This window comes from Zea mays, chromosome 7 (genome assembly GCF_902167145.1).
Source record: "Zea mays cultivar B73 chromosome 7, Zm-B73-REFERENCE-NAM-5.0, whole genome shotgun sequence".
Classification (NCBI taxonomy): domain Eukaryota; kingdom Viridiplantae; phylum Streptophyta; class Magnoliopsida; order Poales; family Poaceae; genus Zea; species Zea mays.
Window position 1 is genome coordinate 107,932,000 of NC_050102.1, and position 13,889 is coordinate 107,945,888.

Below are 13,889 nucleotides of genomic sequence, written 5' to 3' on the forward strand. Positions count from 1 at the left end.
CAGCGTTTCAGCTGGAAGCTCGATAGTGGAGACGGCGGGGAGCGTCCGATAGGAGCCGGAAGCGTGGCACCACTTGCACGTGGAGAAGGCCCACGACTCTCTACGGAGTTACTCAACCGAGGTGTTTGGCCCTCGCGTGGGCTTCCTTTGCGTAGGGACACCAACGAGGATTTTCGGGACCTTACGTGGTTCCGGATACCTCACTAAAAATATCGGCGTCATCCACGAAAGTTTGCATCTCTACCTCACTCTTTAGCTTCCGCATTTATATTAAGCATTTAAGTTTCAATCTTGTCTTTATACTTATATTGTTGTAGATTGAAACTTAGTCATTGCGGTAGAGATAACAAACACTTAGACAAAACCTAGTTTGCACATTCTAGTTTGATTAATTGCATATGTTTTTATTTGTGTCCTAGTTTAGAGAAAGTTTTAGAAGTACTAATTCACCCCCAAAGACGTCACTTGTTTCTTTCACTCTCGTTGCAGCGTATCTTCGTGTCGTTGCCTTTCGTAGTCCTTGAATCGCTGCTAATCCTCAGCCGACAGACTCTCGAGAGTCGGCTTCATGATGTTACTGTGAGAAACATCGGTGCAAACCTTTGAACCGGTCATATGTGGCTGATTTTCGATAGATCACACCTAACTATGTCCCCAGCGGAGTCGCCAAAAAGTGTGTTGGCTCTGATTCGGGACCAAACATCAGGAGCATACCACCTGCGGTGCTCTTTGCGGCGGCGCAGACGGTCCGCGATCCTGCGGCAGGAGCGGGTTCCTTTGCTCGTGTGTTGGACTGTCCATGCTATAGGTCGGATGGTCCGCGCGTGCACAGAGGGTCAAAGATCCCTAGAGCTTGCCCCTTGAGAGGGACCCGTCAGGGAGGAGAGTTCCAGGGTGTGCTCTAGGATCGACAGACCACCCAGGACGTCCCTAAACGACGTAGAATCGAAGAGAGATGAAGATTTGGGGTCAGGGAAAGACTAAACTAGGTCTAGATTACTCCTACTCCTAATGCGATGAAGGTTTATTGGTTCAATTGTTGATACGCGCAATCGATCGTACCCTTTCATATAGAGAGAGGTTTGGACCCGTTTCTAGTCATTTTCCAATAAAATCCGCGTATTTAGTTGGATAAACACGAACGGGAAAGGAGATACTCGTCTGATCTAATCTAATCGCGGATCGTGTGGACCACGTGGCGGACCGTCCAGGCTTCTTGAAGTACCATATATGGTGCTCAACCAGCCTAGCCCTTACGGAGGCGCATTGGTGCGTTGAGGCGCCGGCACCATGGCGGCCGGCTCGTATCGTATGCGATACGGAGCTGTCACTGTTGCACAATTACCGAACCTGTGTCTATTGTCTAGTCAGTGTCAGTTATATGCAAAGATAATATTGCAAACACCGAACCCTGACCAGATCATGCTCGCATCATCACTGCCAGCCAACTACGAGTGAGTAGCACAACCAGTCGTCCCAAAAATCAAGATTATATATAATCACAAGTAACAACAGCTTCAGACATATGTCGAGTTCAGCTACGTCAACCCGAATTATTCCTGTCGACTTCGGGACACATATTTATATTTTCACCGACGGAGACATGCCCGTTAACCGGATCGCCGGACCTGTTCGTGCCGTCGCCCAGGGCTGCCGGCCGGCGTACGCGGACGGAGGCGCCAGCCCGGCATCTGGCGCCCCTCCAACACTGCCGTTTGGCCGCACCTGCATGTCCCCTGCGACCGACCGCAATGCAAGGCGGCCCCCGGCCCTTCCCCTGCTTCGTAGCCTCCGCCCCGTCGTCCGCTTCGAACGTGCCAGCTTCGGCCCGAGCTTTTGACACACCCCTCGCACGCGGAACCCGATCGAGCTCCAAACTCCTGGCGTCTCAGCCTTGCTTGCCATGCCCAGCTCGTAGCCTTAGACAATCAGGCACCGAGCGCGGGCGCCGTTGCTCCTGAGCACCTCATCCGGCGCTGGCACTTGTTCTTGCTCCGTCCTGACTCCTGAGCCATTATGGCGAAGGCTGTGGCTGTCACTGCACTTGCAGCAGCACTCGTAGTGCTGCTGCTGCTTGCATGCTGCCCATGTCGGGCGCGAGCTGACGAATCGGCCAACGTCACGGCGTCGCTCGTCAGCTTCTTGACCGCGCTGGCCGGCGACGACGGCGGGCAGACGGCGATCAGGCTGAGGTGGAACGCGTCGATCAACCCGTGTGTTCCCGGCACCAAAGCCTCACTGTGGAGCGGAACCGTCCAGTGCTTCGACCGAGGCGTAAACGACGGGCACATCAAGAGGATCGACCTCGACGAGCAGGGCCTGAACGGCACCATCGACGCGGCGCTGCTCTGCGCCGCGCCGGCTCTCCGCGTGCTGAACTTTCACAACAACAGCCTGCGCGGCGGCCTCCCCGCGGGCATCTCGGCCTGCTCGGGACTCACCCACCTGGTCGTCAGCGGCAACCGGCTCTCAGGTAACCTGCCGTCTTCGCTCGCCCAGTCCAGGAGCTTACGCGTCATCGAGGTTTCCGGAAACAACTTCTCCGGCGAGCTCCCCGGGGGCCTCGGCAGGCTCAACCTAGAGAGGTTCTTGGCGAACGACAACCATTTCGACGGCACCATCCCGGACTTCGACCTCGACAGCATTGTGGGCCTCAGCTTCGACGTGTCCAACAACAACCTCACCGGACCAATCCCCAAGGACGCTGTCAGGTTCGGCAAAGGGAGGTTCTGGCCTAACGCCGCTGGCATATGCGGCGAGCCCTTATTCGCTCCTTGCCCGTCGCCGACGCCGCCCAGCTCGGGCTCCGAGGCCGAAGACGACGGGAAGGGGGGTGACAAGGACAAGGAGAAGAAAAGAACAGTGCCTAAGATCGTCATGTATCTCGGCTACGTCCTCCTGGGCGCCGCCATACTGGCCTTCGTCCTGTACAGGTTCTGCTTCAAGAAGAAGCGGAGCAAGCTGGGGCGGAATTCCAAGCCCAGCGGAGGCAGGGCCGTGTACGACAGCAGCAGGATGACGACGACCACGACCACGACGTCGGCGACCCCGAGCAAGACGGCCTATTCGCTGCCGACGTCGGGCGAGCACAGCACGGTCGCCGCCGAGGCGGGCGCGCCGTCGGCCTCGCTGGTAGTGCTGCGCCGATCGGGCACAGCCTCGATCACGTCCAACGCCGCGGCGGCGGCGGCCAAGAACCTGCGGTTCGAGGACCTGCTCAAGTCCCCCGCGGAGCTGCTGGGCCGCGGCCGCTTCGGGAGCTCGTACAAGGTGGTGGTGCCCGGCGGTGCGGCGCTAGCGGTGAAGCGGGTGAGGGACGCGGCGGTGGACGAGGACGAGTTCCGGCGGCGGATGGAGCGGGTCGGGCTCGCCAAGCACCCGGCCGTGCTACCGCCGCTGGCGTTCTATTGCGCCATGCAGGAGAAGTTGCTGGTGTACGAGTTTCAGAGCAACGGCAGCCTCACCAAGCTTCTGCACGGTAACCTTCTTCGCGTGCGCACTCTTTTTTTAGCTTCTCAGACTGTTTTTATGTACGGGCGTAAATAAATGAAATTCGTTTAATTTTTACAAATCAGTGAGCGATGTTCCATTCCATATCAGATACCTTGGCTCGGCTCCATGGTATATACTCATATTTTGACGTAACTTTTTTAGGTGCAAAGTAGCCCATGCCTTCTTAAATCCTAGTTTGGGCCGTATTCAGCCGACCATCGTGTAGCCCGTTCTTTTCATAGCTGAAATTGTTCGAGCCCATAAGTTTAGCCTAGTCCATTTCGCATTGGGAATCGAGTCTATATTCTGACTGTTGACCACTTGACCTATGGACTATGGATAACCAACCTGTACAAGTTCTAGTAAATGCAGACATGAGACATGTATATCTCGTCTTTTCATTAGTCAAATATTGTAAGTGTAATTAAATTTATAAAAAACACTATCAACATCATGCTTATATATTTAAATATATATTGTTATTAATTTAATGATATTTATTAGTATCATAAATATTAGTGCATTGAAAATTTTGACTTCTTCAAAATGATATGTAAAAAATTATTTTGAATGGAGCATGTCCTAATTTATAATTCATTTGATTTTTTTATTATGTTTGATCGTTCGTATTATTTAAAACTTTTGTGAAAAAAAAGAAAATTTAAAGTTACACTAAAAGTATATTATATACTAAACAATATCACAGTAAAAAATAATGATAATTATAAAAATTTCAAATATTCAGTATATTGGATACGGCCTTAGAGCACCTCTAACAGTATCTTAAATCAGTGTCTTATTTTATAATTTTTGATCAAAAATATACTTCACAGTATGAAGTGATTCAAATATATTTACCCTAGACTAGTGCCCTATACTTTTTTCAACATCATTCTCAAATTTTCTTTCCTAATAATGTAATTTACTTCCTAAAATACATGATTTAAACTGTTGTAACGCAATTTGTTTTTAGTGCCCTAAATACTTTAAACGATGTAGTATTTTAATTTTTGGGGCACAATTTAGAGTCATATTGTTGGAGATGCTCTTAGTTTTAAACAGTGACAAAGCTTCACATTGATATTAGTAGGACAGTAGTGGTAACATAGCCAGACTAGCAAATGTTAAGCAGTGTATTTAGGACCTACTACGCTACAATCCTGGAGAGTGAAGGTGAGGACCCACCAGCGGCAGCGCTAGGAGGGTAGGGGAGGGGCCTGCGGCGGCGTGAGTGAGGCAAAGGGGGACGGGCGGCGAGGTCGCGGGGGAGGGGGAGACAGTGGTGTGTGAGGGATGAGTGAGAAAAGATGATCCAAATAATATTGGTTATTAGATTTGAATGATTATGAGATAGGAGGATTATGTAGCTATCTGAGTTGTTGGTGTTGTTTTTGAGGTGTGTTATGTGCGGATGCAATTCATTTGTTAGATTCAGTGAAAGTTATGTGTGTAAGGGTTATTTGGTTAAGTGAGTTTTGCAAAATTTAAACTGATGGATTATATAGTGCTATAGATTATAGATTTATTATTAACTTCATTTCCTTTAAAATTAGAGAGAGAGAGATAAGCATGTTCTCTGCATGGAACATCAAAACAATCACAAAATGCGTATGGAGTTACTATAAGGCCTTGTTCGTTTGTGTCGGATTGGTGGGTCGGAACGATTCCTAGCCGGATTGCTTCTCTAATTTATATAAACTTTGTTTAGCCGAAACGATTCCGGGTGTAATCCGACGTAAACGAACAAGGCCTAAAGTGTCAAGTTTCAAATTTTTTCATCTCTCACAGAATGCTAACCTGCAGGCTCCATAGAGAGCAGCCAAGCGCCGCTGGATTGGCCAGCGCGCCTCCACATCGCCGCCAAGGTCGCCGACGGCATGGCGTTCATGCACACCACCCTGCGCGGCGACGGCGGGACCACCAATTCCTCGTCAGGCGGCCCAATCGCCCACGGCAACCTCAAGGCCTCCAACGTCCTCTTCACGGCCGGCATGGACCCGTGCATCAGCGAGTACGGCGTCACCGCGCCGGGCAGGGACGGCGCCGCGGCGTTCCGCGCCGACGTGCGCGCGCTCGGCGTGCTGCTGCTCGAGCTGCTGACGGGGAAGGCGACGTCCGCGCAGGGCGACGGCGCGGAGCTGGCGCGGTGGGTGACCTCGGTGATCCGGGAGGAGTGGACCGCCGAGGTGTTCGACCGCGCGCTGCTCGCCGGCACCGGCGTCGGGTCATCCGAGCACCGCATGGTGCGGCTGCTGCAGGTCGCGATGCAGTGCGTCGACGCCTCCCCCGGCTCTGCCCCGCCGCCGACCATGCGGGAGGTCGCCGGCATGATCAATGCCATCCGCGGCGACGAGGACGACGGGTCCGTCTCCTTCGGGGCATGATGCCATCAAACGAGGAGCAAGGACCGGAGAACTCGACTCGTCGTCATCGACCACAGCGCTGCGGTACTCTGCGAGAGATGTACTAGTGTTAAAATCTCTTGTGGTGGTGCCGTTACACATAAACATGTTTAGTTGTTCACAAGGAGATGGTTGTTGGATTAGTTGAGAATTCAGTGGCACGCACGCACGATGATGCATTTGAGCATGAACACTTTGTATGTACAACTGTTTGCTTCACGCAAGATGAAACATAGCCACCTCATAATATTTGCTTGCTGGTCCAATTTTCATTAAGCGGCACAATACAAAAGCCAATAATGCGTGTACAGATGCACGTAATGGACAAGCTAGGAAGCATCATGTCTTGAACCATACTCTACCTACATGACGGGTGCTCCTTAAATGTATGTCTTCTGGCGTGCGTATTGTTCCTTTCATGGACGTAGGCAAAAAGCAAGACAGGACCGAGATGATCAATACGAAATATTTGTCCCATTTTTTCTTAATATAACAACTTGTTTTGTATCTATGGCACTCCATTCTATAACACCATACTTTTATAATGTGCAAATTCACCTAAAACTATACAAACACATGCTAAGAATTTTTTTTGAATTGAATTTGAATTTCCTTTTCGTAACATGTGATTCAATATTCCCCAAAAAATAGAGAGATGACTTTTTTATAAAAAAAAATCCTTACCATGAAACGTGTCCAAACTTTGTTGAAATGTTTCTTTGGTTTTCTATCAAATTTTGAAATAATTTGGACTTCATTTGGCTTGCTTTTGGAAATTTAAACTTAAAATCTAATTCTAGAAAACAATAAAAACAAACCGATGAACTCACGCCGGCCAGTGGCTTTCGGCCCAGATTCACCGCGCGCACTCCACAGTCTGAGCCGCTGACAAGCGAGGCCAACCCTTCAGTCCATAAGTTTGTGTCCGTGCTGTCCCTCCCGTACCGCTGACGAGCGAGATCATTTCGTCGTCCAACCTCTTCGCTCTCACACTTTGTGTGATCAGTGGGATCGAGATGTCATCCCCAACCTCTCGCCTTGCCTGTTTTGTTCATCAACGACCACTGAACCACTGATTCCACCCTTGCTAAGTTCGACTGAATTCTGTTAAATGATAGCATATATTCTATAGATAGAAGGGCAGATTTCCTCTCTCCTGAAGAGCTGCGTCTCTGATTTTCTTTCTCCTGAAGAGTTGCGCCTCTGATCCTTTCCTTGATTCTCTTGTATGGTTACCATACTCATGTACCCTGTACATCTATATAAACAGAATACAAGCCCCTTGCAGGGCAGGCATCGAGCCAAACTAACATGGTATCTCAGCCAGCGAAATTTTAGACGTCAACCACAACAGCTGCTCTTCCTTCCTCCTCCTCCCCAGCCACCATGTCCTCCACGCTATCTACTTCTTCCCCTGCACCGATTCCGCTACACCATGCTGCCACGATTCGGCTCACGAAGAGCAATTATCTTCTCTGGCGTGCTCAACTCATGCCCTATCTTAGAAGCGCGAAGCTCATTGGCTTCATCGACGGATCCACATCTGCACCGGCCCAGATGATTGCCTCCTCGACGGCGACCGGTGCTGACCAAGTTCCTAATCCGGACTATGGCCGTTGGTGCGATCAAGATCAGCATCTTCTAAGTGGTCTTCTCTCAACAATGACTGAAGACGTTCTGCGTGACGTGATCTCTGCCAACACCTCCAAAGAAGCCTGGGATATTCTTCAACGGATGTTCTCTTCATCCACTAGAGCTCGTACGGTTCAAATCCGTGTTGAACTCGCCACAACCAAGAAGCATGGCTTTTCTGCTGCTGATTATTTTCGAAAAATCAAGAATCTTGCCATCGAGATGGCTGCTGCTGATGCTCCATTGCGTGACGATGAGGTGATTGCCTATCTCCTTGCTGGTCTTGGTGCTGACTATGATGCCTTTGTTACATCAATGACCACAAAGTGTGAGACCCTATCTCTTGATGATGTTTATGCATACCTAATGGTTTTTGAAGCCTGTCAATCTCAGCATCAGGCTGAGATGCAGCTGCATACTGGATCCTCTGTTAATTATGCTGGTCGTGGTGGTTCCTCGCGTTCTCGTGGTCGTCCTGACCGCGGCGATCTCGCGGTGGCCCCTTTCCCCGTTCAGGTGACACCAGAGGTGATCGTCGCAATCCCTCTCGTCCTCCATGCCAGATTTGTGGCAAAGAGGGACACACTGTCGTGCGTTGCTGGTACCGCATGGACGCATCCTATAATGAAGATCCCCCTTCTGCAGCGTTGGCAGCCACATCTTCCTACAAGATTGATCCCAATTGGTACAGTGATACCGGCGCCACGGATCATATTACAAGTGATCTTGACCGGCTTGCTCTTCGTGAACGTTATCATGGTGGTGAACAAGTTCAAGTGGGCAACGGTGCAGGTTTGCCTATTTTGCACATTGGTCACTCTTCTATTAATACTGCCACTCGTTCTCTTGCATTGCGTAACGTTTTGCATGTACCTCAAATTGCTAAAAATCTATTGTATGTCCACAAATTCTCTCGTGATAATGATGTCTTTTTTGAATATCATCCATGGCATTTTTCTATAAAGGATCGCAAGACACGGCAACATCTTCTGGACGGACGTTGTGAGGGAGGCCTTTACCCTCTCACACCATCAGATGCAGATGTTCTCAAACAGGCTTTAGTGAGTCGAGCCACCACCACCACACAATGGCATGCAAGACTAGGTCATCCCTCTAGTCAAGTAGTGCAGTCGATTCTCCACCACAATAAAATCCTGAGGTCCAAAGAGTCTGTTTCGCAAGTCTGCAATGCATGTCAGCTTGCCAAAAGTCACCAATTACCATATACTTCTGCTATCCATCGATCAGAATCTCCATTAGAACTTGTATTCTTTGATGTTTGGGGCCCTGCTCCAACATCTGTTGGTGGATATAAATATTACATTAGTTTCATTGATGATTTCAGTAAATTTTCATGGATCTATCTTATGCATGACCGATCTGATGCATCCCGCATATTTTTGCAATTTCAGGCTCATGTAGAACGTCTTTTAGACACTAAAATCAAATGTGTGCACTCTGATTGGGGTGGTGAATATCAAAGAATTCATAACACCTTTTTCGATCCTTAGGCATTGCACATCGTGTCTCTTGTCCTCACACACACCAGCAAAATGGCTCCGCTGAAAGAAAACACCGTCACATTGTGGAAACTGGATTAGCCCTTCTTGCACATGCTCATATGCCTATCAAATTTTGGGATGAGGCGTTTCTTACTGCCACATATCTAATAAATCGACTTCCAACTCGTGTGTTGATCACAAATGTCCTCTAGAGCGTCTTTTAAAAACTCCACCCAATTATTCCCTTCTTCGCATTTTTGGATGTGCCTGTTGGCCTCACTTGCGCCCATACAATACACATAAACTTTCTTTTCGTTCCAAACAATGTGTTTTTCTGGGTTATAGTTCATCTCATAAAGGGTACAAATGCCTTGACACTGATTCCGGTCGCATATATATTTCTCGAGATGTTATCTTTGATGAAAATATATTTCCTTTTGCTCAGATTTCATCTATTCCCACGTCATGCAATTCCTCTGATTTGCGTCAATTGCATTTAGATAGTGGCAGTTCATTTTTAGAAGGTGATCATATGCATATATCCTGGCCTGCTAACTCTCTGGTTGCAGCAAACTCGGTTCCTCCAGCAGCACTTGTACCTGTCGCATCCACTTCAGGTTTTGAGCCCACACCAAATGCAGCTGCGCCCGTCCTGTCAGGTTCTCCGACTGCACCACTATTGCCTATGCCAGTCTTGGGAATGCCGGAGACATCGCTCATACAAGATGAAACTCACCTGCCAACCGAACAATCCTTGCCCTCTACTGAGTTCTGTTCTGAGGCACATGCATTGTCTGATGATCACAATACAGAACAGCAGATCACACCAGATTCTGTGTCTCAACCATCAGTGGCAGCACCTGTCTCTCATCCGTATGGCACCAGGCTCAAGTCAAATATATGCAAGCCTAAGGTACGCACTGATGGAACAGTTACTTACTCTGTAGTTTCTGTCCTTGATATTGAGCCTCCATCACATATTGCTGCTATGAAGCATCCTCTATGGCGTCAGGCTATGATTGATGAATTTCAGGCTTTAATCAAAAACAAGACGTGGCATCTTGTCTCGCCTCGTGCTAATCTCAATATTATTGATTGTAAATGGGTTTTTCGAATTAAACAGAAATCTGATGGGTCTATTGATCGTTATAAAGCACGTCTTGTTGCCAAAGGGTTCAAACAACAACATGGTATTGATTATGACGATACTTTCAGTCCAGTTGTTAAACCTACTACTGTCAGGCTTCTGCTCTCTCTAGCAGTCTCTCGTAATTGGACTATTCGTCAAATTGACATCCAAAATGCATTCCTCCATGGGGTTCTCCATGAGGAATTGAGGATGTCTACATGAAGCAACCTCCCGGTTTTATTGATTCCACTCATCTAGATTATCTCTGTAAATTGGATAAAGCACTCTATGGTCTCAAACAAGCACCGCGTTCATGGTTTTCACGCCTTAGCTCCAAATTAATTGACCTCGGGTTTTCTCCATCCAAAGCTGATGTATCCTTATTCATTTTTAATCACCAAGGCATTCAAATATATATGCTCATATATGTGGACGACATCATCATTATTAGTTCGTCTTCAGTGGCCACCGATCGTCTCCTTCAACAGCTTCGACAAGATTTTGCAGTGAAAGATCTTGGTGCTTTGAGTTATTTTCTTGGTGTAGAGGTTAACTAGAGTTCACAGGGCATTATTTTGTCTCAGCGCAAGTACATAAAAGACCTCCTGACCCGAACTGGCATGAGAAACTGTAAGGGTACATCTACTCCTATGTCTCCGGCGGAACCGTTGAAGCTCATGGGAGGTCAACCCTTATCTCCCGAGGATGCTACCAGGTACAGGAGTGTAGTTGGTGTGCTCCAGTACCTTTCCCTCACTAGACCGGACATCTCTTTCTGCGTCAATAGAGTTTGCCAATTCATGTCCTCACCGACACTCGAACATTGGATGGCTGTTAAGCGAATTCTGCGATACTTGACTGCTACGATTGAAATGGGTCTGTGTATTACAAAGTCGTCATCAACATTGCTCAGTGCCTTCTCTGATGCTGATTGGGCAGGTAATCCTGATGATCGACGAAGCACCGGTGGTTTTGCCATATTTTTTTGGCAAAAATCTCATCTCTTGGTGTTCTAGGAAACAACCAACAGTATCTCGTTCTAGTACAGAAGCTGAGTACAAAGCTATTGCTGATGCCACTGCTGAAGTAATATGGTTACAAGTCCTTCTCCGGGAACTTGGTCTTCCACATCCTCGTGCTCCGACTTTATGGTGTGATAACATTGGTGCGACATACCTCTGTGCTAATCCCATATTTCATCGACGATCAAAGCATGTTGAAGTAGATTACCATTTTGTCCGAGAACGAGTGGCTACTAAACAACTTGAGGTTCGCATCATTTCGTCCAAGGATCAGGTGGCAGACGTCATGACTAAACCCCTGACCATTACACCATTGAAAGTCGCCTAGAGGGGGGGTGAATAGGGCGAAACTGAAATTTACAAATATAAACACAACTACAAGCCGGGTTAGCGTTAGAAATATAAACGAGTCTGCGAGAGAGGGCGCAAAACAAATCGCAAGCAAAAGAGAGTGTGACACGCGGATTTGTTTTACCGAGGTTCGGTTCTCGCAAACCTACTCCCCGTTGAGGAGGCCACAAAGGCCGGGTCTCTTTCAACCCTTCCCTCTCTCAAACGATCCCACGGATCGAGTGAGCTTTCTCTTCTCAATCACTTGGAACACAAAGTTCCCACAAGGACCACCACAAGTTTGGTGTCTCTTGCCTCAATTACAAGTGAGATTGATTGCAATGAAAGAATCAAGAAAGAAGAAAGCAATCCAAGCGCAAGAGCTCGAAAGAACACAAGCAAATCTCTCTCGCTAATCACTAAAGCCTTGTGTGGAATTGGAGAGGATTTGATCTCTTTGTATGTGTCTAGAATTGAATGTCTAGCTCTTGTAAGTGGTTGAGAAGTGAGAAACTTGGATCCAATGAATGGTGGGGTGGTTGGGGTATTTATAGCCCCAACCACCAAAAGTGGCTGTTGGAAGGTTGTCTGTTCGATGGCGCACCGGACAGTCCGGTGCACACCGGACATGTCCGGTGCCCCCGCCACGTCATCAATGCCGTTGGATTCTGACCGTTGGAGCTTCTGACTTCTGGGCCCGCCTGGATGTCCTGTGCACACCGGACATGTACTGTTGGATGTCCGGTGCGCCAGTATGGGCGTGCCTGACATCTGTGTGCGCTGCGCGCGCATTTAATGCGTCGCAGGTAACCGTTGGTGCCGAAGTAGTCGTTGCTCCGAGGATGCACCGGACAGTCCGGTGCACACCGGACATGTCCGGTGAATTATAGCGGAGCAGTCTTCGTGAAATCCCGAGGCTGGCGAGTTCCAGAGTCGCGTCCCGTTGGAGCACCGGACACTGTCCGGTGTACACCGGACAGTCCGGTGAATTATAGCGCGCTGGCTCTGGAAATTCCCGAAGGTGGCGAGTTCGAGTTGGAGTCCTCTGGTGCACCGGACACTGTCCGGTGGTGCACCGGAGACTGTCCGGTGTACACCGGACAGTCCGGTGCCCCCAGACCAGAGGGCCTTCGGTTGCCTCTTTGCTCCTTTGTTGAATCCAAAACTTGATCTTTTTATTGGCTGAGAGTGAACCTTTTACACCTGAATAATCTATACACTTGAGCAAACTAGTTAGTCCAATTATTTGTGTTGGGCAATTCAACCACCAAAATTAATTAGGGACTAGGTGTAAGCCTAATTCCCTTTCAATCTCCCCCTTTTTGGTGATTGATGCCAACACAAACCAAAGCAAGAATAGAAGTGCATAATTGAACTAGTTTGCATAATGTAAGTGCAAAGGTTGCTTGGAATTTAGCCAATATAACTACTTACAAGATATGCATGGATCGTTTCTTTAACATTTTGGACCACGCTTGCACCACATGTTTTGTTTTTGCAAACTATTTTGTAAATCCTTTTCAAAGTTCTTTTGCAAATAGTCAAAGGCAAATGAATAATATTTTGTAAAGCATTTTCAAGATTTGAAATTTTCTCTCCGTGTTTCAAATGCTTTTCCTTTGACTAAACAAAACTCCCCCTAAATGAGATCCACCTCTTAGTGTTCAAGAGGGTTTTGATATAACATTTTGAAATACTACTTTCTCCCCCTTTTGAACACAATAGGATACCAATTGAAAATATTCTTGAAAACACGAGTTTTTGAAATTGGTGGTGGTGCGGTCCTTTTGCTTTGGGCTCTTACTTTCTCCCCCTTTGGCATGAATCGCCAAAAACGGAATCATTAGAGCCTTCTAATTACTCCCTTTCTCTTTGGTCATAAGTAAATGAGTGAAGATTATACCAAAGATGAAGTCCTTTTGCTTTTAACTCTCCTCCACAAGATGGAGAGAAGCACGGAGTGGCGGCGAAGGATGAGTTACGGAGTGGAAGCCTTTGTCTTCACCGAAGACTCCAATTCCCTTTCAATATACCTATGACTTGGTTTGAGATAGACTTGAAAACACATTAGTCATAGCATATGAGAGAGACATGATCAAAGGTATATAAATGAGCTGTGAGTGCAAGTTAACAAAAGAAAATCCTAGAATCAAGAATATTTAGCTCATGCCTAAGTTTGTTAAAAGATTGTTCATCAAGTGGCTTGGTAAAGATATCGGCTAATTGATCTTTAGTGTTAATATATGAAATCTCGATATCTCCCTTTTGTTGGTGATCCCTAAGAAAATGATACTGAATGGCTATGTGTTTAGTGCGGCTATGCTCGACGGGATTATCCGCCATCTTGATTGCACTCTCATTATCACATAGCAAAGGGACT

General features: G+C 47.7%; 1 protein-coding gene and 1 non-coding gene across 2 annotated transcripts; both read left to right on the forward strand.

Annotated features, from left to right (window-relative positions):
- Window positions 1–1,726: 1,726 nt before the first annotated feature.
- LOC103632681 (probable inactive receptor kinase At2g26730) lies at window positions 1,727–6,143 on the forward strand. Its single transcript, XM_008654427.2, has 2 exons — window positions 1,727–3,478; window positions 5,296–6,143. Exons 1-2 carry the CDS (start codon window positions 2,017–2,019, stop codon window positions 5,874–5,876), a joined length of 2,043 nt encoding a protein of 680 aa, XP_008652649.1. The 5' UTR covers window positions 1,727–2,016; the 3' UTR covers window positions 5,877–6,143.
- Window positions 6,144–7,766: 1,623 nt separating this feature from the next.
- On the forward strand, window positions 7,767–7,905 carry LOC111589831 (small nucleolar RNA Z247). Its single transcript, XR_004851667.1, has one exon. It is a non-coding gene; the product is annotated as a small nucleolar RNA Z247 (small nucleolar RNA).
- Window positions 7,906–13,889: the final 5,984 nt, after the last annotated feature.

What these genes read in the sequence shown, in the direction of transcription:
- LOC103632681 (XM_008654427.2), top strand. Translation starts at nt 2,017, where the DNA reads ATGGCGAAGGCTGTGGCTGTCACTGCACTTGCAGCAGCACTCGTAGTG. An exon ending in CCTCACCAAGCTTCTGCACG is followed by an intron (nt 3,479 to 5,295) that starts GTAACCTTCTTC and finishes GCTAACCTGCAG; the next exon opens with GCTCCATAGAGAGCAGCCAA.